This window comes from Oncorhynchus keta, chromosome 26 (assembly GCF_023373465.1).
Source record: "Oncorhynchus keta strain PuntledgeMale-10-30-2019 chromosome 26, Oket_V2, whole genome shotgun sequence".
NCBI lineage: Eukaryota > Metazoa > Chordata > Actinopteri > Salmoniformes > Salmonidae > Oncorhynchus > Oncorhynchus keta.
This window is the reverse complement of record NC_068446.1, coordinates 15,364,706-15,388,752: the sequence shown is the minus strand read 5'-3', so window position 1 is coordinate 15,388,752 and position 24,047 is coordinate 15,364,706. Positions and strand designations below refer to the sequence as shown.

The window sequence follows — 24,047 nt, the reverse complement described above, 5'->3', positions numbered from 1 at the left end:
GTTGTTTTTCTCTCCTCTCGCGGTGGTCTGCCTTGCCAAATGGCTATAAATCACTGTGCTTTTGGCTTCGTCTGAAGGCAAATAAATGTGGAGGCATCATGGAGGCATTCTGGACCTGCTATAAGATTGAAGCTGTCAGAACATTCTTAATGCAAATATCCCTGTCCCAGTCCTGCCTCCTCACCCCTGCCTCAGCCCAGTCTCATCCCAGCCTCAGGCCTGCCTCCTCAACCATGCCTCAGCTCTGCCTCCTCAGTCCTGTTTCAGCCCTGGCTGAGCCCTGCCTCCTCAGTGTTGTTTCAACCCTGGCTGAGCCCTGCCTCCTCAGTGCTATTTCAACCCTGGCTGAGCCCTGCCTCCTCAGTGCTATTTCAACCCTGGCTGAGCCCTGCCTCCTCAGTGCTGTTTCAACCCTGGCTGAGCCCTGCCTCCTCAGTCCTGTTTCAACCCTGGCTGAGCCCTGCCTCCTCAGTCCTGTTTCAACCCTGGCTGAGCCCTGCCTCCTCAGTGCTGTTTCAACCCTGGCTGAGCCCTGCCTCCTCAGTGCTGTTTCAACCCTGGCTGAGCCCTGCCTCCTCAGTGCTGTTTCAACCCTGGCTGAGCCCTGCCTCCTCAGTCCTGTTTCAACCCTGGCTGAGCCCTGCCTCCTCAGTGCTGTTTCAACCCTGGCTGAGCCCTGCCTCCTCAGTCCTGTTTCAACCCTGGCTGAGCCCTGCCTCCTCAGTGCTGTTTCAACCCTGGCTGAGCCCTGCCTCCTCAGTCCTGTTTCAACCCTGGCTGAGCCCTGCCTCCTCAGTGCTGTTTCAACCCTGGCTGAGCCCTGCCTCCTCAGTCCTGTTTCAACCCTGGCTGAGCCCTGCCTCCTCAGTCCTGTTTCAACCCTGGCTGAGCCCTGCCTCCTCAGTGCTATTTCAATCCTGGCTGAGCCCTGCCTCCTCAGTGCTGTTTCAACCCTGGCTGAGCCCTGCCTCCTCAGTGCTGGTTCAACCCTGGCTGAGCCCTGCCTCCTCAGTGCTGTTTCAACCCTGGCTGAGCCCTGCCTCCTCAGTGCTGTTTCAACCCTGGCTGAGCCCTGCCTCAACCCTGCCTCAGTCTCAAAGCTCTGACAACCACTCTCTGCTCTGGGGAGGCTTGCCTGCCTGCCTCCCGGGGGAGACAGTGGAAATTCCCCAAGTGTGTACCGATTTGTGATTGTCTGACGAAAACAGGCAACACTAGGCTCGTCCTGACGAGGCCTGGAGTGCAAAGTGTGCTTCCAGTTCCTACGAGTGATTCCACTGTTTGGCTGCCTTCCACAGTGAAGCCTCAATCGAATAAAGCATGCACGTGTAGTCCCTCAAAGAGAAAAATATCTCTCTCTAAACATACCGTTTCCATTTCAATGATTGCTACAGCATTTACCAAAAGCCTTTATTCTTATCTTTCTGAGAAAACTTGTAATAAAAAGTATAGCCTGTAATATATCATTCAAATCCCTGTGTCTACAGATATGCAGCCAAACATAACTTACCTGCAAATGCTGAGCAGCAGAATGCCAGAAGCAACAGGGGTAGAATGGGTCTATCTGCCATCAGAGTATTGTCGTCGTACTGTTGTAGTACTGGCCTACAGCTTCTCCAGAAGAGGACAGGATGTGGTCACTGGCCGGCCTTCCCTTCCTCCTGGTTCCTCACAAGGACAACTCTTCTTTCACCTCACAGTCTGTCAGTAGAGAGAAACCTCACAGAAGCGCCAGCTGCAAAGTGAATGAGATGAAGTAGAGAGAGAGTTAGAGAAATGTGGTGCATAACCGTTCAGCATGGCCAGAGCAGAGTCAGAGAGAGTGTGTGTCTCAAATGGCATGCTATTCCCTGCATAGTGCACTACTTTTGACCATACCCCTATTGGCCCAGATCAAAAGTAAAGCAGTATATAGGGTGGCATTTGGGACGCAGAGGTGGTAAGTAACAGAAGGGGCATTAGGATCTAGTTCCCTGTTGGACTGATTAGAAGAGACGTGAGAGAGGGGAGAAAGAAGGAAGACAGCGGCCCGGAGACCAGGAGGATTAATCTCATAGGGATAATTAGACGTCATGTGAGTTCTTAAGGTCCCTGTTTTTGGTACCCATACCGGCCACCCACCTACCCCACCATAACCCATGCCCGGTCAGTCAAAGAGGGGTGTCTGAGGGTTGAGGAATTGCTGGGTGGCTGGTGGGTGTTTGAAAACCCTGTTTTCTGAACATGGTCTGGGGTGATTTCACACAGTTTAATTGAGATCGTTGGGAAAGACTGGATCCTCCACCGGGGTCTTGGCTAAACTGCTTAGCGGTGGTGGGGTTGACCGTGCTGCTAATCAGCATGACCATGGCTGAACTGTTGAACTTGACAGCTCACATACTGCTAGCCCACCCTCTCTAATAGGGCTAAGGACCATAACATCCTTAAGGTCTCAATTCATTCAATTGCTATTGTTCCTCATATTAACACAATAACAATAAATGCTCTCAAATTAATGAACGGATAATCAAACGGATCATATGTCCCGATAAAACAGAATAATATTAATAAAAAACGTGTCTTTTTACCATTATATTTAATTAAATGCGTCTGTATTGTAGTTCTAAACCACAGGTTCTCAACATTTTGCAACTCAAAGCTTTGATATGTCAAAAACGGTAACAACAATGCAACAACTATGTGTCATCCACATGAAATCAGTCTTTAAAAAAAACAACCTTGTCAGTCAATTTCACAAACACAAAGGCATTGGAATTAGACTGGTGGTCCAGTCTGTCTGTGTCTTAGCCAAATGCTCTCGGTGTCCATTTGTTGGCATGCCAAAGATACAGCATGTATGGCCCGACAACTATAGAAAAGTTGGCTACAGCATATAAGGTAGGGGACCAGCTACATCAAAAATATGCTTTGAATGTAATTTATCCTGGATATTTTTCAACATGGTGACAGGCCTTGTTATTATTCAGTTATATTCGGGTGAAACTGTTTGTTTGTTTTTTTCTTCTTCAAACAGACTATGAGCAGATTGAACTTTTTCTCTTTAAAAAGTAAGATGTTGAAATATTTTGTAAAATAATAAGTGAACAATAAGCCTGCCTCAGTATCACTATCACAACATCAGTCAAAAAAGGGAAAAACCTTTTTCATAGCTCATTGACTTGTTAGGATTACCTTACAAAAACAGTGGATTCTCTGAACAATAGAGCAATAATGCAGCACACACAGGAACGCAACACTGCAGTAAAGCCCTTCAGATTAGGACCCCAGTGCAGAGTCCTGACGGGCCAGCCCCATTGGTTTCCTCGCTCTGTCGAGCCAACACAGACTTAATGAATGCATTGTGCGCTGTATTTCTCTACTCTGTATGTACTGTCTGCCTTATCACGTGATGATCTGACGTGTCAACGTCAGAATCGTATTTAAATGGTCATGTTTGTTCCCCTTAGATTTACCTGCCAACCCAACTTAAAGCAACATGAGTTCAGAATCTACCCTATAGGAAATGTAATAGTTGGCCAGCAGCGCTCATGGACCATGGCGGCCGTCGGTTGTTAACAAGTCTGGTGAAAGAAGACATGCTGGTCATCTGATGTGACCGCCTGGCCAGTGATGAGATCCGAGTGAGAGAGATGTGGTCATGTCACAGATGGAGCATCTCTGTCTCTTTCCGACTTCACACACCTCTTCACCTTCCCGCAGCAGAGTGCATGGGAGGAGAGCTGGACGGACGGACGGATGGACGGAAGCCTAAGGAGGGCTACGGTGCACCGCTGTGCTCCACAGAGCAAACAGCGGCTAGAACAAAGGGCCTTTCAGACCCTGGCGGCTGCGTGGGCTGGGAAGTCATTTTGGAGGATCACGGCAAATATTACACTTCCAGCTCGCTGGGCGGGGCTAGTGCCTCCTTTTGACTTGTGGGCCCCGTTCCCAACGCCCCTCTTCCCCCTTCATGTGGAGGTAAAGTGTGTCCCTCCATTCTCCTCTCTAGGACAAAGACCATATCAAAGGGAAAGTAGATGACAAGATATTATTCACACAGCGTTGAGGCCAGGGCTGAACTGTTTTGTGACACCAGAGCACAGAGTGGCCCAGGGCAAGAAGAGCGAAACAAGAGAAAGTGCTGAGAAAGATAAGCGGACAGAAGGGTTTTGCTTGCTCCCAGAGATCAGATTGAGGGTTGTGACAGTTGCTTCAGCGGCACTTTCATTATGCCTAATTGTTGCCAGAGGGGAAGAAAAACACTGGCCAAGCCTATCGTGAAAGAGTCAAGTCAACCATTATATTGGTTGATTGCATGGGTCTGGACTCTGGATTCAAACCGACACGAGAAGTTGACAGACTTTTTGTTGCCGTAACGGAAGGATCACCTCATGTGACTTCTCTTTAAACTCCAGCCGTCCGTCCAAGCAGAGCAACCATTTCACTCCAAGCTGCTCTGGAAAACATATTAGAAACACTGCAGAACCCAGACTGAACATAATAAGTAGCTATGGAGTACCATACACTCTTGCAGCGTCAGAGGGAGCATAAATGCCACAAGGTTTCCGAAACAGGCAGAGTTGTTACGGAGATGAACGAACGAAGAACGTACTACTATGGCCGTATGTAGCAACCGTCTAGGAGTAGGAGTGCTGACCTAGGATCAGTCAAGCCTGTCTATGTAATCGTATTAACTGTGATCTAAAAGGCCAAACTGATCCTAGATCAGCACTCCTACTCTGAGACGCTTGAAACATATGGCCCTTGGTCACATCTAAGTCTAATGCAAAAATTATACTAAAACAGTTTTATGAGTTTTAGGCGTCTCTAGTAAGCGGACTATGAATCAACGGTGTAATAGGGCTGTTAATGTAAGTCCCTCCTATCTAACAAAGGAGAGAAAAGGCTGTGTAATGAAGGATGTCCATTGCCGGTCCCAAACCACCCAGAGACCAGTTACTTGCATGCTCGGCCACTCTTGTGCCGGATCAAGCAGAAATCACCTATTAAATCCGGCTAATGTGTCTGTATGAGCATCCCCAACCACCTAATCTCAGTTCATTAGTCCATCTGGACATTAGTCCATCTGGATAACGACCCCTCCAGAAAACGAACTACGATTCTGCACTAGAAAACGGAGAAGTTCCATAACCTAAAATGACACATTTGTCTGCTGTCACTTCATAACTTCACTGATTGAAGTAGGCTGGCTGGTTCTTCAGACTAAACAAAGTTCCGTTTCTCAATTGCGTAAGACACCGATGATGCAGACTAGAGTAACTCCACTTGTTTATAATAGAAAATGTGGTCGTTCAGAAGAGACCAATCTTCCCTCCCCACATCCCCTCTTGTGGAAGTGCAATGCCAAGTGTCAATGCAAGGATACACTAGGGACGCAAGTCTTGATGCATGTGTGAGTGTGTGTGTGCGTGACCGGGACTGACCAGCTGCACACTCTCCCCATCCATCTGTGTACTATTTACTATGCCTATGACCCCTGAGTGAGTGAACCCACATGCAACACACATACACACACACACATACAGCCAGATCTTCCGCTCATACACTAGTGATGGGCGGGGGGGGGTCGATAATTACTTAACGGGATATTATTTTTGACAATATATTGTATCGTTTTGACAATTTCGCAATATTATTTTCGTGCTAGTTGGCTGTACCGGCACCAAAACTCCAGTATTCTTCCTTCATAGCCTGTTCTTCATCTTACAATGTATTTTTTAAACAATTTGTCTTCAGCTATTGACTGATCGTAACTCGTTTTCTCATTGTTCTCTCTTATCCCTCCGCAGAAGACATATGGTGAGCAATATGTTTGGAACATCGAATCGCAATACATATGGAATCGTGAGAATCGCAATATATATCGTATCGGCACCGAAGTATCATGATAATATACTTCGGTGCTCAGTTGGTAGAGCATGGCGCTTGTAACGCCAGGGTAGTGGGTTCGATTCCCGGGACCACCCATACGTAGAATGTATGCACACATGACTGTAAGTCGCTTTGGATAAAAGCGTCTGCTAAATGGCATATATAATATTGTGAGGTCCATGGCAATACCCGGCCCTTGACAGTATTTGTGATCTATAAGAGTGAGTCACAACTAAGTACATACACACAAGCACCAACAAGCACATATTCAAGGAATTTTCCCTCGCTCTGCTTTTCTCTCTCTCTCTGAGTCAGTGCAGTTATTCACTGATATAGAGACTGAGGGCATGCTTTGTTATCAGGCACGGCCTCACCTTGTGTGTTTTCATCACCTCACCCAAGGCATGAGTCACAGGTCTCTCACCCGTCTTCATACTTCTGACACCATGGAATAGGTACAAGCTCTTACCTCAGCTATCAAACATAACTATTAAACACAGGTAAAAGCTAAGCTATCAAAAATATATCATTCAAAACATTGGCACAAAGCTATAGTTGCTATCAAACATAAGTATGTCTCATTATACAGTACAATGGGCTTAGCGTCACCTGATTAAGACAGTCTATCATGCCCCAGACTCTACCTACCATGCCCTTCAGAGCTGCACAAAAATAATCCTCCTCAGAACTCCCTAAAGCAAGTCTTTAGAAAGCAATTAAATCAGCTTTCTGACACAGAGCTCAATTTGAAATCAAAAGCTTTTTTTTTTAGCTCATGTTTTATAACGACATTAATCACGACTTTTCCCATATCAGATGCACTATATCTCGGATATTATTTCATCATGACAAGGGAAACAGTTACTGTATGTCCACTTTCATCAAGAGTCAATAACATTATTATGATGCATAAACGGGTTTCTGAAAACGGCTCCAAAAATGACAAAATCAGCATTAGTTCGTGAGTAGTCAAACCAAAGGAAGATACTGTACTTGCATACTGCAAACGTGCCAATCGTTACTGTAAATGCATTCACATCCTATCGGAAGTAAGTTTGTATCATGCATTGCTTTGACATCAGTGACGTCACACTGGAACACAACTTGTTGAAGGCAGGGGGGATACACAACAAAATAACACAGAAGATTGATGTTCAGCACGAAGATGCTGCTATATGTTTATGACAGGTGTAACTTTGAACTTAATTCCCAACATTGATTCTCTGACCTTGTTGTCTCAATCAAAGGTTGCACAAATAAATACCCTAGTCTAATACGAATGTAACCTAATATCATAAAGCTTGCATTACTATGTTTGTTTTAGTTATAGACAGTTATAAACCATTAATTGCATATTTGAAGCAACAATGGTGGCATCAATTGAGAGGGGATAGATAGGTAGCTGTAGGTGGCCATGCAACTGCCATGTGTATTTGGTTTTGAGAGCATGTTTCAATATACTCAACATGTTATGTTTGCAAATAGATGTTGGGACAGTTGTTAAGCCATGACAGCATGGGAAGTCATACAAGTAGATAAGAAAAACACCCATAATGCTGAATTTCATGTGTACTCATCGGAAGAACATTTTGCGCAGCACTATGCCGTGTTATCAAATAAACAATCAAAACCAAAGCCAAAGCACTTTTTGGTTTGCGAATGTGTAACACAGTCGACAACAAATTTCACTTGCAAAAATACTGTCCATCAAACAACATCAGACATAAAATGTGCCGTATTTTGTATCCAGTGAGGGGCTGTGAGCCGCGGACATACTAATTATTTGCTTCAGAGTCAGAGTTTTGTACATTATAAAAATGATTTTCATAAAACAATGTACTATGTAGGCTCAACGTAATTATTTCTTTCTCTTGCTATACGCTAGCATAACAGGTTGGAAAACGTGTAAAACTTCTGACGTAGCCTACCATGCAGAATCTCCAGAAATGTCAAAGTAAACTTTGTTGGAAGTTGTAGCTTGCCTTGCAGCGGTTCGAATGGATGCGAAATGTATCCTTTCCTTTCCTTTGAAAATCATTCAAACACAACCGCGTCCTTGGAAAACAACGTCAGTTGTCAGGTTACATAATTGTCCAAGTTTATGGATAGTGAGTCCACTACTATCGCTTAAAAGTTTGAAATAGGCTACCTATCCCCCTTTTCACTAAGAACTTCATTTTGGGGGTGGGTCTTGTGATAGGAGGAGGGTACAAGGTAGACTCGCTACATCAATCAAGAGATTAATGCTGTCATTGGAGACGAAGAGACAGTTGCGGCCCTGCTGTCATTCAAGTGCAAGTATATTTATTGGTAAAAACAGATTGCACATTATGACATTAGACACACACAGTATAGGCTAATAGAACTATATAATTCATAACAGATTATTGTTATGGGGATTTAAAATTTTAAAATAAAGTTATGGGGATGTCAGGGGAAGTTAAAATATTACATTAATTATTCATATTGAAGGCCAATGTTTGTACTCTTCCAGCAGCATTTTCCAATCTTGTTGTTTTTTTAGTTGAGAAAAACATGACCAACCAAGTTGGAGCTATGGCGTTTTATTGATGCCAAGTCTAACACGAGGGAAGGCTGGTTCGTGCACACAGACATTAAGGTGTGAACCCAAATGATTCGATTGCACGTTACGTTGCAGACTTGTATCCTCTAAATCGTGAGAGGAAAACAATATGTGCATGCCTGTTAGGCTTCACCTGCACAAGCACAAAATGTTTCAACGCATGCACAAATTAAAAATTATACACATTCCGGACACGCGAATTGCTAACTCTGCGTGCGCACACAACATATTTGAGCACATGCACGAAACTGTTTCTCCTTGCGCTCAACTACTTGTCTACACACCCCGTTCAGCCAATCAGGGAACAATTGTATTGCCAAAAAAACATTGGCCCGAGTAGTGGAGCCCTGGTCAAGGGAAAGCATCAGACGGGCATCAGAAATCTAAAACTGTCTAAAGATATGCCAGAAGTATTCTCTCTCTCTCCCATCAAGGTCTTGTTCCTTGGTTTTCTCTATTCATGCAATTGACATAACCTAACAACGGCTACATGTTTATTCCATGACTGTTTTGTTAGCATCGAATGGTCAAGAAAATAGGAAAACAATTGAATATGTAGAACAAATACTAATGTAGATTTCTGCAAGGGGGCTATATTTAACGTTTTAAAAAAGTTGAATAGTAAAATGTTCCATATGCTCTCCGCCTCCCAGAGTTATCATCTGGCATGTCTATGTAACTATCTTGTTCGCTGTGCGTGCTTAGTAACGTTTCAATCAGTGACGTCACTCGGTCTGAGACCTCAATGTAGTTGTTTGCCATGCACTGCAAAGGCTGCAGGTTTTGAGGAATGGTGATCCTGGTTGAAGCCCAAATTGGGGCGAGGAGAGGGGTGGAAGGAAGCAAGTCTGCATGTTTATTTTTTGTTTTATTATCCTCATGGGGACCAAAAGTCCTCACAATGATAGTAAAACAAACATGTGTGTCTGTGTTAGAGAGGATATTGACATTATTTCCTGCATATATGTACCTACCTCGACATCTCTGAACAAACAGACATCACAGCAAAGCAAAAAATCATCTCTCCACAGCGAGGTAAATGCTATAAGGAAGGGTACAACACAAATTTCAGAGTGGATTTGCCACTAATTAGCCGGCACCTGTGACGGGAGGGGAGGAAACTTTGTTATGGAACACCTTGAAACCTTCACGGCAACACTGATGTGCCGCTTCTGAGAGTTGACAAGCTAACGCTCAAAGGGCTAAAATCATTTTACATCTCATACATATGTATGATGAAGGTGAAAGGCCTGCATGTATTTTATGTTTATTTGTGTTCAATGTTTGGGTTTAGGGTAGGCTGACATCTCAGACAGGGAGAAAAAAATGTATGAATAAGAAAATAAAAATAACATGATATCATTGAATTTCTGTGAAGTAAAAGTAGCACTATAGCTAGTATAGTATGCTATCCTGTAGTAGCCTACTTATCAGGTCAGTGAAAATAAAATAAAAAGTAACTTTGAGAATTGGCTAAAAAGAGGAAAGGAGCTTTGTATGAAAAATTAATTCTTCACATTTTAATATAAACCCGAAGAGTAAGGGGAAAAATACATTTGGCTTCGATTTTGACAAAACCGTTGCAGATGCAAGGTCAAACCACACTCTATTTTATCGTGAGCCAGCCAAGGGATGTGCCTTTGGCATATTTGGCTCTACTCTGTTAACTAGTTGTTCATTTACTAAGCACGGTTTGTCACAGGAACCATTTCTCACATATGAGCAATGATCTCTGTGAAATGTGGTGTATAACCACTGACCTCTGTCTCACGAAGAGTGATAATGCTTTTTACCTGAGGTATGAATGAGGAAACATGCAAAGGCATCAAAAGATGCCAATTGGACAATAGCCTACAGTTTGAATAGAGTGAAAAAATCAAGGACTAGCCAACAGAATGGCACAGCCTGTTCATCTGGTGCAGAAAAAAAAATCGCAATATAACCTATTTTGGGGAATTAGTTGGTCCTAGCATGTCAGAATTTTTTATAAAACATAATACTGCCCTCCTGTGGCTGTTTGCAATACCACTCCTCCTGATTCCTATGAAGATGCAGGCCAACAATGTTTCCTCTTCCTCACCCTTCTATTGTCCTCACTGTATTGTCAGACAAATGCTAATGTATTTGTGGTTCGTCATGGCACTATTTGTAAGTTTGAAGTATTGTCTGTGTTTAAAATAGACACTTACAAAGCAACTCTGCCAAATTAACATTAATTATATTTCTATTTCCTATGGCTGCATTTACACAGGCAGCCCAATTCTGATATTTTTTCCACTAATTGGTCTTTTGACCAATCACATCAGAACTTTTCACATCAGATTTTTTTCAGAGCTGATCTGATTGGTCAAAAGTGAAAAAAAATTGGGCTGACTAAGAATCACCATCTGCATGTTGAGCGCAGTTCAAAATCAAATGCAATTGTATTGGTCAAATACATGTGTTTAGCAGATGTTATTGCGGGTGTAGCTAAATGCTTGTGTTTCCTGCTCCGACAGTGCAGTAATATATAACAAGTAATATCTAACAATTTCACAACATATACCCAATACACACACATCTAAGTAAAGTAATTAAGAACATATAAATATATGAACGAGCAATGTCAAAGCGGCATAGACTAAGATACAGTGAATATAATACAGTATATACATATGAAATGAGTAATAGAAAATATGTAAATATGATTAAAGTGACTAGTGTTTCATTTATTAAAGGGGCCAGTGATTTCAGGTCTATTTATATAGGCAGCAGATTCTAATGTGCTAGTGATGGCTATTTAACAGTCGAATGGCCTTGGGTGATAGCGGGGTGAACAGGCAGTGGTTCGGGTAGTTGTTGTCCTTGATATTTTTGGCCTTCCTGTGGCATTGAGTGCTGTAGGTGTACTGGAGAGCCCTGTGGTTACGGGTGGTGCAGTTTCCGTACCAGGCGGTGATACAGTCCGACAGGATGTTCTCAATTGTGCATCTATAAAAGTTTGTGAGGGTTTTAGGCACCAAGCCAAATTTCTTCAGCCTCCTGAGGTTGAAGAGGAGCTGTTGCGCCTTCTTCACCACACTGTCTGTGTGGATGGACCATTTCCGTTTGTCAGTGATGTGTACACAGAGGGACTTAAAGCTTTCCACCTTCTCCACGTCCCATCGGTGTGGATAAGGGGGGTGCTCCCTCTGCTGTTTACTCAAGTCCACGATCATCTGTTTTGTTGACATTGAGTGAGAGGTTATTTTCCTGGCACCACACTCCCAGAGCCCTCACCTCCTCCATGTAGGATGTCTCATCATTGTTGGTAATCAAGCCTACTACTGTTGTGTCGTCTGCAAACTTGATGATTGAGTTGGAGGTGTGCATGGTTTTGCCTGTTTGATTGCCTTACGGAGGGAATAACTACCTTGTCTGTATTCTTCCATATTCCCAGTCACCTTGCCATGGTTAAATGCGGTGGTTCGCGCTTTCAGTTCTGCGTGAATGCTGCCATCGATCCATGGTTTCTGGTTAGGGTAGGTTTTAATAGTCACAGTGGGTACAACATCTCGTATACACTTCCTGATAAACTCAGTCACAATATCAGTATATTCATCAATATTATTCTCGTAAGCTACCCGGATCATATCCCAGTACGCATCCACATAGAACTTGCTTTCCAGAATTACACTACCTTTCTAAAGTTTGGGGTCACTTGTTTTTTAAAGAAAAGATCATTTTTGGCCATTAAAATAACATCAAATTAATACGAAATACAGTGTAGACATTGTTAATGTTGTAAATTACTAATATAGCTGGAAATGGCTGATTTTTTATGGAATATCTACAAAAGCGAACAGAGGCCCATTATCAGCAACCATCACTCCTGTGTTCCAATGGCACATTGTGTTAGCTAATTCAAGTGTGTCATTTTAAAAGGCTAATTGATTATTAGAAAACCCTTTTGCAATTATGTTAGCACAGCTGAAATCTATTGTGCCGATTAAAGTAGCAATAAAACTAACCTTCTTTAGAGTAGTTGAGTATCTGGAGCATCAGCATTTGTGGGTTCGATTATAGGCTCAAAACGTCCAGAAACAAAGCACTTTCATCTGAAACTCGTCAGTCTATTCTTGTTGGGCTATTGGATGGCTATTCCATGTGAAAAATTGCCAAGAAACTGAAGAAGTTGTACAACGCTGTGTACTACTCCCTTCACAGAAAAGCGCAATCTGTCTCTAACCAGAATAGAAAGAGGAGTGGGAGGCCGTGGTGCACAACTGAGCAAGAGGACAAGTACATTAGAGTGTCTAGTTTAAGAAACAGACGCCTCACAAGTCCTCAACTGGCAGCTTCATTAAATAGTACCTTCAAAGCAATTCTGTGCTTCCAACTTTGTGGCAATAGTTTGGGGAAGGCCCTTTCCAGCCTCAACGTCAACAGTGAAGAGGTGACTCCGGGATGCTGGCTTTCTAGGCAGCGTTGCAAAGAAAAAGCCATATCTCACACTGGCCAATAAAAAGAAAAGATTAAGATGGGCAAAATAACACAGACAAAAGGACAGAGGACCTCTGCCTCGAAGGCCAGCATCCCGGAGTCACCTCTTCACTGTTGACATTGAGACTGGTGTTTGCGGGTACAGTTTAATGAAGCTGCCAGTTGAGGACTTGTGAGGCGTCTGTTTCTCAATCTAGACACTCTAATGTACTTGTCATCTTGCACTGGGGCCTCCGACTCCTCATTATATTGTGGTTAGCGCCAGTTTGCGCTGTTGCACAGCATTGTATGAGATCTTCAGTTTATTGGCAATTTCTCCCATGGAATAGCCTTACTTTCTCAGCACAAGAATAGACTGACGAGTTTCAGAACAAAGTTGTGTGTCTGGCCATTTTGAGCCTATAATCGAACCCACAAATGCTGATGCTCCAGATACTCAACTAGTCTAAAGAAGGCCAGTTTTATTGCTTCTTTAATGAGCACAAGTTTTCAGCTGTGCTAACATAATTGCAAAAGGGTTTTCTAATGATCAATTAGCCTTTTACAATGATAAACTTGGATTAGCTAACAACGTGCCACTGGAACACAGGTGTGATGGTTGTATACATATGTAGATATTCCATAAAAAAAACAGCAGTTTCCAGCTACAATAGTAATTTACAACATTAACAATGTCTACAATGCATTTCTGTTCAATTTGATGATAAGTTAATGGACAAAAAATGTGTATTCTTTCAAAAACAAGGACATTTCTAAGTGGCCCCAAACTTTAGAACGGTAGTGTATGTATGTAAATACACTGCTCAAAAATATAAATGGAACACTTAAACAACACAATGTAACTCCAAGTCAATCACACTTCTGTGAAATCAAACTGTCCACTTAGGAAGCAACACTGATTGACATTACATTTCACATGCTGTTGTGCAAATGGAATAGACAACAGGTGGAAATTCTAGGCAATTAGCAAGACACCCCCAATAAAGGAATGGTTCTGCAGGTGGTGGTGACCACAGACTACTTCTCAGTTCCTATGCTTCCTGGCTGATGATTTGGTCACTTTTAAATGCTGGCGGTGCTTTCACTCTAATGGTAGCATGACACGGAGTCTACAACCCACACAAGTGGCTCAGGTAGTGCAGCTCATCCAGGATGACACGAGCTGTGGCAAGAAGGTTTGCTGTGTCTGTCAGCGTAGTGTCCAGAGCATGGAGGCGCTACCAGGAGACAGGCCAGTACATCAGGAGACGTGGAGGAGGCCGTAGGAGTGCAACAACCCAGCAGCAGGACCGCTACCTCCGCCTTTGTGCAAGGAGGAGCAAGAGGAGCACTGCCAGAGCCCTACAAAATGACCTCCAGCAGGCCACAAATGTGCATGTGTCTGCTCAAACGGTCAGAAACAGACTCCATGAGGGTGGTATGAGGGCCCGACGTCCACAGGTGGGGGTTGTGCTTACAGTCCAACACCGTGCAGGACGTTTGGCATTTGCCAGAGAACACCAAGATTGGCAAATTCGCCACTGGCGCCCTGTGCTCTTCATAGATGAAAGCAGCTTCACACTGAGCATATGTGACAGACGTGACAGAGTCTGGAGACGACGTGGAGAACGTTCTGCTGCCTGCAACATCCTCCAGCATGACCGGTTTGGCGGTGGGTCAGTCATGGTGTGGGGTGGCATTTCTTTGGGGGCCGCACAGCCCTCCATGTGCTCGCCAGAGGTATCCTGACTGCCATTAGGTACCGAGATGAGATCCTCAGACCCCTTGTGAGACCATATGCTGGTGCGGTTGGCCCTGGGTTCCTCCTAATGCAAGACAATGCTGGACCTCATGTGGCTGGAGTGTGTCAGCAGTTCCTGCAAGAGGAAGGCATTGATGCTATGGACTGGCCCGCCCGTTCCCCAGACCTGAATCCAATTGAGCACATCTGGGACATCATGTCTCGCTCCATCCATCAATGCCACGTTGCACACAGACTGTCCAGGAGTTGGCGGATGCTTTAGTCCAGGTCTGGGAGGAGATCACTCGGGAGACCATCCGCCACCTCATCAGGAGCATTCCCAGGCGTTGTAGGGAAGTCATACAGGCACATGGAGGCCACACACACTGAGCCTCATTTTGACTTGTTTTAAGAACATTACATCAAAGTTGGATCTGCCTGTAGTGTGGTTTTCCACTTTAAATTGGAGCGTGACTCCAAATACAGACCTCCATGGGTTGATAAATTTGATTTCCATTGATAATTTCTGTGTGATTTTGTTGTCAGCACATTCAACTATGTAAAGAAAAAGTATTTAATAAGTATATTTCATTAATTCAGATCTAGGATGTGTTATTTTAGTGTTCCCTTAATTTTTTTGAGCAGTGTATATATTTTTATACATATATACAGTTGAAGTCGGAAGTTTACATACACCTAAGCCAACTACATTTAAACTCAGTTTTTCACAATTCCTGACATTTAATCTTCGTAAAAATTCCCTGTCTTAGGGCAGTTAGGATAACCTCTTAACTTTAAGAATGTGAAATATTAGATGAATAGTAGAGAGAATGATTTATTTCAGCTATTATATCATTCATCACATTCCCAGTGGGTCAGAAGTTTACATACACTCAATTAGTAATTGGTAGCATTGCCTTTAAATTGTTTAACTTGGGTCAAACATTTTGTGTAGCCTTCCACAAGCTTCGCACAATAAGTTGGATGAATTTTGGCCCATCCCTCCTGACAGAGCTGGTGTAACTGAGTCAGGTTTGTAAGCCTCCTTGCTCGCACACACTTTTTCAGTTCTGCCCACAAATTTTCTATAGGATTGAGGTCAGGGCTTTGTGATGGCCACTCCAATACCTTAACTTTGTTGACATTAAGACATTTTGCCACAAATTTGGATGTATACTTGGGGGTCATTGTCCATATAGAGGACTCATTTGTGACCAAGCTTTAACTTCCTGACTGATGTCTTGAGATGTTGCTTCAATATATCCACATAATTTTCCTCCCTCACAAAGCACCTCCACAACATGATGCTACTACCCCTGTGCTTCACGGATGGGATGGTGTTCTTCACAAGCAAGCCTCCCGCTTTTTTCCTCCAAACATAACAATGGTCATTATGGCCAAACAGCTCTATTTTTTGTTTCATCAGACCAGAGGACATTTCCCGAAAAAGCACGATCTTTGTCCCCATGTGCAGTTGCAAACCGTAGTCTGGCTTTTTTTTATGGCGGTTTTGGAGCTGTGGCTTCTTCCTTGCTGAGCGGCCTTTCAAGTTATGTCGATATAGGACTAGTTTTACTGTGGATATAGATACTTATGTACCTGTTTCCTCCATCTTCACAAGGTCATTTGCTGTTGTTCTGGGATTGATTTGCACTTTTCGCACCAAAGTACGTTCATCTGTAGGAGACAGAACGCGTCTCCTTCCTGAGCGGTATGACGACTGTGTAGTCCCATGGTGTTTGTACTTGCATGTTATTATTTGTACAGATAAACGAGGTACCTTCAGGTGTTTGGAAATTACTCCCAAGGATGAACCAGACTTGTCGAGGTCTACAATTCTTTTTCTGAGGTCTTGGCTGATTTCTTTTGATTTTCCCATGATGTCAAGCAAAGAGGCACTGTGTTTGAAGGTTGATATACATCCACAGGTTCACCTCCAATTGACTCAAATTATGTCAATCAGGCTATCAGAAGCTTCTAAAGCAATTACATAATTTTCTGGAATTTTCCAAGCTGTTTAAAGACACAGTCAACTTAGTGTATGTAAACTTATAACCCACTGGAATTGTGATACAGTGAATTATAAGTGAAATAAATTGTAAACAATTGTTGGAAAAATTACTTGTGTCATGCACAAAGTAGTTGTCCTAACCGACTTGCCAAAACTATAGTTTTGTTAACAAGAAATGTGTGGAGTGGTTGAAAAACAAGTTTTAATGATTCCAACATAAGTGTATGTAAACTTCCGGCTTCAACTGTGTATATATATATATATATATACAGTGGGGCAAAAAAGTATTTCGTCAGCCACCAATTGTGCAAGTTCTCCCACTTAAAATGATGAGAGAGGCCTGTAATTTTCATCATAGGTACACTTCAACTATGACAGACAAAATGAGAAAAAAAAATCCAGAAAATCACATTGTAGGATTTTTTATGAAAGTATTTGCAAATTAGGGTGGAAAAAAAGTATTGTTCAATGGTTCAAAAAAAGTAAAGCCCTCGTCCATAGAGACTGATGGGGTTAACCTTGGGGTCATGATAGGGGCTGCACCAAATGATTGATGTATTATAATAATTGATTATGCTTATGTTGCATTAATAGAAGGGGAAGGGCTATAAAGACCCCTCACCCACTGCATTTATATAGTCCTGGACTACAGATTAGCAATATATATATATATGCATTATAAGGTTTAATATTGTTCCACAGTTCCTTTCTAGTCTCTGCTTATAAGAAACTGTCAGAGATGTGTGAGTTATTGCAGTCAAAACAAGGTGTCTGTGAGAAAGCACCTGAAGGCTAAAAGAGATTCATAGACGCAGAACCCTGCAGGGGAGTGAAAGAGATGAGACTAGTCAGACATACCACTATAAAGCAACTTTGGGGGTGGAAAATTCATGCTGAGCCCTTAGAAAACACTGGAACTATTGTCTCTCCTGATGCATGGGATTGGTCTCATGAGTAGAAGGTGTTGACGTAGGCAGTTACATCACTAGGGGTTGACTGCAAGCATATTAAAGCAACTTGGACCCTTTCTTATTTTGCAGAATTTACTCGGAAACATGCGTGCTATGTTCCCGGTGTCAACTTCTGTCTGCAATTGTATTAATAAATGAATGATTGATTTACTTAAAGATATTGTCTGATTGCTGATTTCACCAATAAGCAAATGATTAACATGGAACAAGGAACCTACCCCAACAAGACACATAACAGATCTACTGGTAGTACTGCTACGACCAGCAGTACTACACCTCCACTTGATGACGACACAAGTTGTTCTGCTTCCACGAGCACATCCAATGCTAGCATCAGTAATTCTACATATGTTGTTGTTAGCCCAGCTAGCATGGACAGTGACAGTTGTGAATCTGATGCAGTCAAAGAGCTACTCCCCCCTTACCCGGTAAAGCACCGAACAACAGACAGGGAAGTTGGATCATCGAAGGGGAGCAAATATGATGAGAACTACATTGACTTGGGGTTCACTTATATTGGGAGTAGTGCCTTTCCTCAGCCACAGTGTTATATGTGCAAAAGTACTATCTCACAACTCGATGAAACCTTCACTCTTGCACAGACATTTAGAAACAAAACATGCCAATTTTAAAAATAAGCCACAGGAGTTGCTTGAGTGAGAATTAAGATGACTTTCGAGTAGTAAGACATGTATAAAAGCATAAGATACCATTAATAAGAAGGGACTAGAAGCGGCTTTCTCACTTCCGGGTTGGAGCGAGCGGTCGCATTCGCACTTCGCTCTGCAGGTTGTATAACTTTTTCATTACATTTCATTACATTTCATTATAGTACAACGGTTGATTTGTCTAATCTTAGCAATTCTTCTTAGCTAGCTACATAGCCGTCCTTGTATCAGAGATAATTGCATAATTATCGTATTTCGTCGCCCTAACGTAGCCTTCACTGCTATTCGCCCAGAAGCTAGCAAACGCTAGCTAACGCACACAGATTAGCATCACTGTAGTGCTATTCACTCAACTGAACGACTTGATTAGTTTAGTGTTAGCTAGCTACATAGCTGTCTTTGTTTCAAGATAATTGTGTAGTTTAGTGTGTGTAGTCTTGGAGTGATTATCTTAATTCACTGAGGTTCGCTAGCCAGCTATTTGTCGTCCTTAACGTAGGAGACTCTGCTAGCTAGCCAACAGCTAACAGCTAACATCTAGCCAACGTCACCACACGTCTACTGATTCGAATTCAATCACCGGTCAGGTAGTATCACATTTTCATTTCATTTCATTACAGTACAACGGTTTGATTTGTTTGATCGTAGCTAGCTACATAGCTAGCTACATGGCCGTCTTTGTTTCAAAGATAATTGTGTAGTCTAGAGCGATTTCCTAGGTTAGCTAGCCAGCTATTGTCGTTCTTTTAACGCAACGTAACGTAAACAACACTGCTAGCTACCCAGCTAGCCCCCGAATAGTAGCACTGCAGAAACTATTACACTCAACGGAACGACTTGATTAGTGTAGTGTCAACAACGCAGCTACTGCCAGCTAGCCTACTTTAGCAGTACTGTATCATTTTAGTCAATAAGATTCTTGCTACGTAAGCTTAACTTTCTGAACATTCGAGACGTGTAGTCCACTTGTCATTCCAATCTCCTTGCATTAGCGTAGCCTTTTCTGTAGCCTGTCAACTATGTGTCTGTCTATCCCTGTTCTCTCCTCTCTGCACAGACCATACAAACGCTCCACACCGCGTAGCCGCGGCCACCCTAATCTGGTGGTCCCAGCGCGTACGACCCACGTGGAGTTCCAGGTCTCCGGTAGCCTCTGGAACTGCCGATCTGCGGCCAACAAGGCAGAGTTCATCTCAGCCTATGCCTCCCTCCAGTCCCTTGACTTCTTGGCACTGACGGAAACATGGATCACCACAGATAACACTGCTACTCCTACTGCTCTCTCCTCGTCCGCCCACGTGTTCTCGCACACCCCGAGAGCTTCTGGTCAGCGGGGTGGTGGCACCGGGATCCTCATCTCTCCCAAGTGGTCTTTCTCTCTTTCTCCCCTTACCCATCTGTCTATCGCCTCCTTTGAATTCCATGCTGTCACAGTTACCAGCCCTTTCAAGCTTAACATCCTTATCATTTATCGCCCTCCAGGTTCCCTCGGAGAGTTCATCAATGAGCTTGATGCCTTGATAAGCTCCTTTCCTGAGGACGGCTCACCTCTCACAGTTCTGGGCGACTTTAACCTCCCCACGTCTACCTTTGACTCATTCCTCTCTGCCTCCTTCTTTCCACTCCTCTCCTCTTTTGACCTCACCCTCTCACCTTCCCCCCCTACTCACAAGGCAGGCAATACGCTTGACCTCATCTTTACTAGATGCTGTTCTTCCACTAACCTCATTGCAACTCCCCTCCAAGTCTCCGACCACTACCTTGTATCCTTTTCCCTCTCGCTCTCATCCAACACTTCCCACACTGCCCCTACTCGGATGGTATCGCGCCGTCCCAACCTTCGCTCTCTCTCCCCCGCTACTCTCTCCTCTTCCATCCTATCATCTCTTCCCTCTGCTCAAACTTTCTCCAACCTATCTCCTGATTCTGCCTCCTCAACCCTCCTCTCCTCCCTTACTGCATCCTTTGACTCTCTATGTCCCCTATCCTCCAGGCCGGCTCGGTCCTCCCCTCCCGCTCCGTGGCTCGACGACTCATTGCGAGCTCACAGAACAGGGCTCCGGGCAGCCGAGCGGAAATGGAGGAAAACTCGCCTCCCTGCGGACCTGGCATCCTTTCACTCCCTCCTCTCTACATTTTCCTCCTCTGTCTCTGCTGCTAAAGCCACTTTCTACCATTCTAAATTCCAAGCATCTGCCTCTAACCCTAGGAAGCTCTTTGCCACCTTCTCCTCCCTCCTGAATCCTCCCCCCCTCCTCCCTCTCTGCAGATGACTTCGTCAACCATTTTGAAAAGAAGGTCGACGACATCCGATCCTCGTTGCTAAGTCAAACGACACCGCTGGTTCTGCTCACACTGCCCTACCCTATGCTCTGACCTCTTTCTCCCCTCTCTCTCCAGATGAAATCTCGCGTCTTGTGACGGCCGGCCGCCCAACAACCTGCCCGCTTGACCCTATCCCCTCCTCTCTTCTCAGACCATTTCCGGAGACCTTCTCCCTTACCTCACCTCGCTCATCAACTCATCCCTGACCGCTGGCTACGTCCCTCCCGTCTTCAAGAGAGCGAGAGTTGCACCCCTTCTGAAAAAACCTACACTCGATCCCTCCGATGTCAACAACTACAGACCAGTATCCCTTCTCTCTTTTCTCTCCAAAACTCTTGAGCGTGCCGTCCTTGGCCAGCTCTACCGCTATCTCTCTCAGAATGACCTTCTTGATCCAAATCAGTCAGGTTTCAAGACTAGTCATTCAACTGAGACTGCTCTTCTCTGTATCACGGAGGCGCTCCGCACTGCTAAAGCTAACTCTCTCTCCTCTGCTCTCATCCTTCTAGACCTATCGGCTGCCTTCGATACTGTGAACCATCAGATCCTCCTCTCCACCCTCTCCGAGTTGGGCATCTCCGGCGCGGCCCACGCTTGGATTGCGTCCTACCTGACAGGTCGCTCCTACCAGGTGGCGTGGCGAGAATCTGTCTCCTCACCACGCGCTCTCACCACTGGTGTCCCCAGGGCTCTGTTCTAGGCCCTCTCTTATTCTCGCTATACACCAAGTCACTTGGCTCTGTCATAACCTCACATGGTCTCTCCTATCATTGCTATGCAGACGACACACAATTAATCTTCTCCTTTCCCCCTTCTGATGACCAGGTGGCGAATCGCATCTCTGCATGTCTGGCAGACATATCAGTGTGGATGACGGATCACCACCTCAAGCTGAACCTCAGCAAGACGGAGCTCCTCTTCCTCCCGGGGAAGGACTGCCCGTTCCATGATCTCGCCATCACGGTTGACAACTCCATTGTGTCCTCCTCCCAGAGCGCTAAGAACCTTGGCGTGATCCTGGACAACACCCTGTCGTTCTCAACTAACATCAAGGCGGTGTCCCGTTCCTGTAGGTTCATGCTCTACAACATCCGCAGAGTACGACCCTGCCTCACACAGGAAGCGGCGCAGGTCCTAATCCAGGCACTTGTCATCTCCCGTCTTGATTACTGCAACTCGCTGTTGGCTGGGCTCCCTGCCTGTGCCATTAAACCCCTACAACTCATCCAGAACGCCGCAGCCCGTCTGGTGTTCAACCTTCCCAAGTTCTCTCACGTCACCCCGCTCCTCCGCTCTCTCCACTGGCTTCCAGTTGAAGCTCGCATCCGCTACAAGACCATGGTGCTTGCCTACGGAGCTGTGAGGGGAACGGCACCTCAGTACCTCCAGGCTCTGATCAGGCCCTACACCCAAACAAGGGCACTGCGTTCATCCACCTCTGGCCTGCTCGCCTCCCTACCACTGAGGAAGTACAGTTCCCGCTCAGCCCAGTCAAAACTGTTCGCTGCTCTGGCCCCCAATGGTGGAACAAACTCCCTCACGACGCCAGGACAGCGGAGTCAATCACCACCTTCCGGAGACACCTGAAACCCCACCTCTTCAAGGAATACCTAGGATAGGGTAAGTAAGGGTAAGTAATCCTTCTCACCCCCCTTCTCCCCCTAAAAGATTTAGATGCAAGTGGCTGTTCCACTTGATGTCATAAGGTGTATGCACCAATTTGTAAGTCGCTCTGGATAAGAGCGTCTGCTAAATGACTTAAATGTAAATGTAATGTAAATGTCTTATATGGTGAGCTACCCGAGTGGCTAGGACCGACAAGCCCCATACTATTATTTAATTATTCCTGCTGCTGCGGGATATAGCTGGGACATTGCTGGGAGAAAAGGCCCAAAAAACTATACAGGCAAATGCCTTCATCAAACATGCCTTCATCAAACAACACTGTTTCACAACGCATCAGTTACATTGCAGGAGATGTTTTGAAACAATTCCTGCTTCGCATACAAGCAAGTGAATTCTATGCGTTACAGCTGAAATGCGTCAACAGACTGGCACAGTTCCTGGTGTATGTCCGCTATGTTGACGGGGGTCAATAAAGGAAGACATCCTCTTCTGCAAACCTGGACAACAGGAGAGGATATTTTTAAAGGACCGGACAGCTTTATGACATCAAAGGGACTTTGGTGGTCGAGATGTGTTGAAATCTGCACTGATGGCGCAAAAGCCATGAGACATAGTGACATAGTGGAGCGGTAACGCGCATGCAAGCAGTTGCTCCCAACGCCACTTGGGTACACTGCAGCATCCACGAGAGGCTCTTGCTACCAAGTGAATGCCTGACAGCTTGAAAGACGTTTTGGACACTACAGTGAAAATGGTTAACTTTGTTAAAGCAAGGCCCCTGAACTGCAATGATATGTGCAGCGACCATGTAACGCTTTTACAACATACAGAAATGTGCTGGTTATCAAAGGGCAAATTATTGACACATTTTTTTTATTGATGGACGAGCTTAAAGTTTTCTTTGCTGACCATAATTTTCACTTGTCTGACCGCTTGCATGATGACGAGTTTCTCACACGACTGGCCTATCTGGGTGTTTTTTTCTCGCCTGAATGATCTGAATCTAGGATTACAGGGACTCTATGCAACTATATTCAACATGCGGGACAAAATTGAGGCTATGATTAAGAAGTTGGAGCTCTTCTCTGTCTGCATTAACAAGGACAACACACAGGTCTTTCCATCATTGTATGATTTTTTGTGTGTAAATGAACTCAAGCTTACAGACAACGCCAAATGTGATACAGCGAAGCATCTGAGTGAGTTGGGTGCGCAATTACGCAGGTACTTTCCCGAAACGGATGACAAACAAAACAACTGGATTCGTTATCGGTTTCATGCCCTGCCTTCAGTCCACTTACCGATATCTGAACAAGAGAGTCTCATCGAAATTGCAACAAGCTGTTCTGTGACAATTGAATTTAATCAGAAGCCACTGACAGATTTCTGGATCGGGCTGTGCTCAGAGTATCCTGCCTTGGCAAAACAAGCTGTTAAGACATTGACGCCCCTTGCAACCATGCGAGAGTGGATTCTCGGCCCTTACTAGCATGAAAACTAAATACAGGCATAGACTGTGTGGGAAATGATTTAAGACTGAGACTCTCTCCAACACAACCAAACATTGCAGAGTTATGTGCATCCTTTCGAGCATACCCTTCTCATTAAGCTGTGGTGAATTATTCACAATTTTCGATGAACAAATAAGGTTTTATATGTAAGATGGTTAAATATTGAGCAAAAAGATTGATTATTATTATATAATTATTTGTGCCCTGGTCCTATAAGAGCTCTTTGTCACTTTCCACAAGCCGGGTTGTGACAAAAGCTCACACTCATTCTTATGTTTAATAAATGCATCGTATTGTGT

The 24,047-nt window shown here is 44.3% G+C and overlaps 1 protein-coding gene across 2 annotated transcripts in view; it reads right to left on the bottom strand.

Annotated features, from left to right (window-relative positions):
- Positions 1-9,525, bottom strand: part of LOC118358997 (transforming growth factor beta receptor type 3) — a 139,534-nt gene extending 130,009 nt beyond the window's left edge. Inside the window, exons 1-2 of one of the 2 annotated variants that reach the window (XM_035737104.2) lie at positions 9,430-9,525; positions 1,511-1,735 (exon numbers count right to left, since the gene is read on the bottom strand). In XM_035737104.2, coding sequence (XP_035592997.1) covers positions 1,511-1,571 — 61 coding nt within the window. In that variant the 5' untranslated portion in view covers positions 1,572-1,735; positions 9,430-9,525. Of the gene's footprint in view, positions 1-1,510; positions 1,736-7,799; positions 8,051-9,429 lie in introns of those variants that run through there. The other variant, XM_035737103.2, reaches the window with a different exon arrangement.
- Between the last annotated feature and the right edge of the window lie 14,522 nt (positions 9,526-24,047).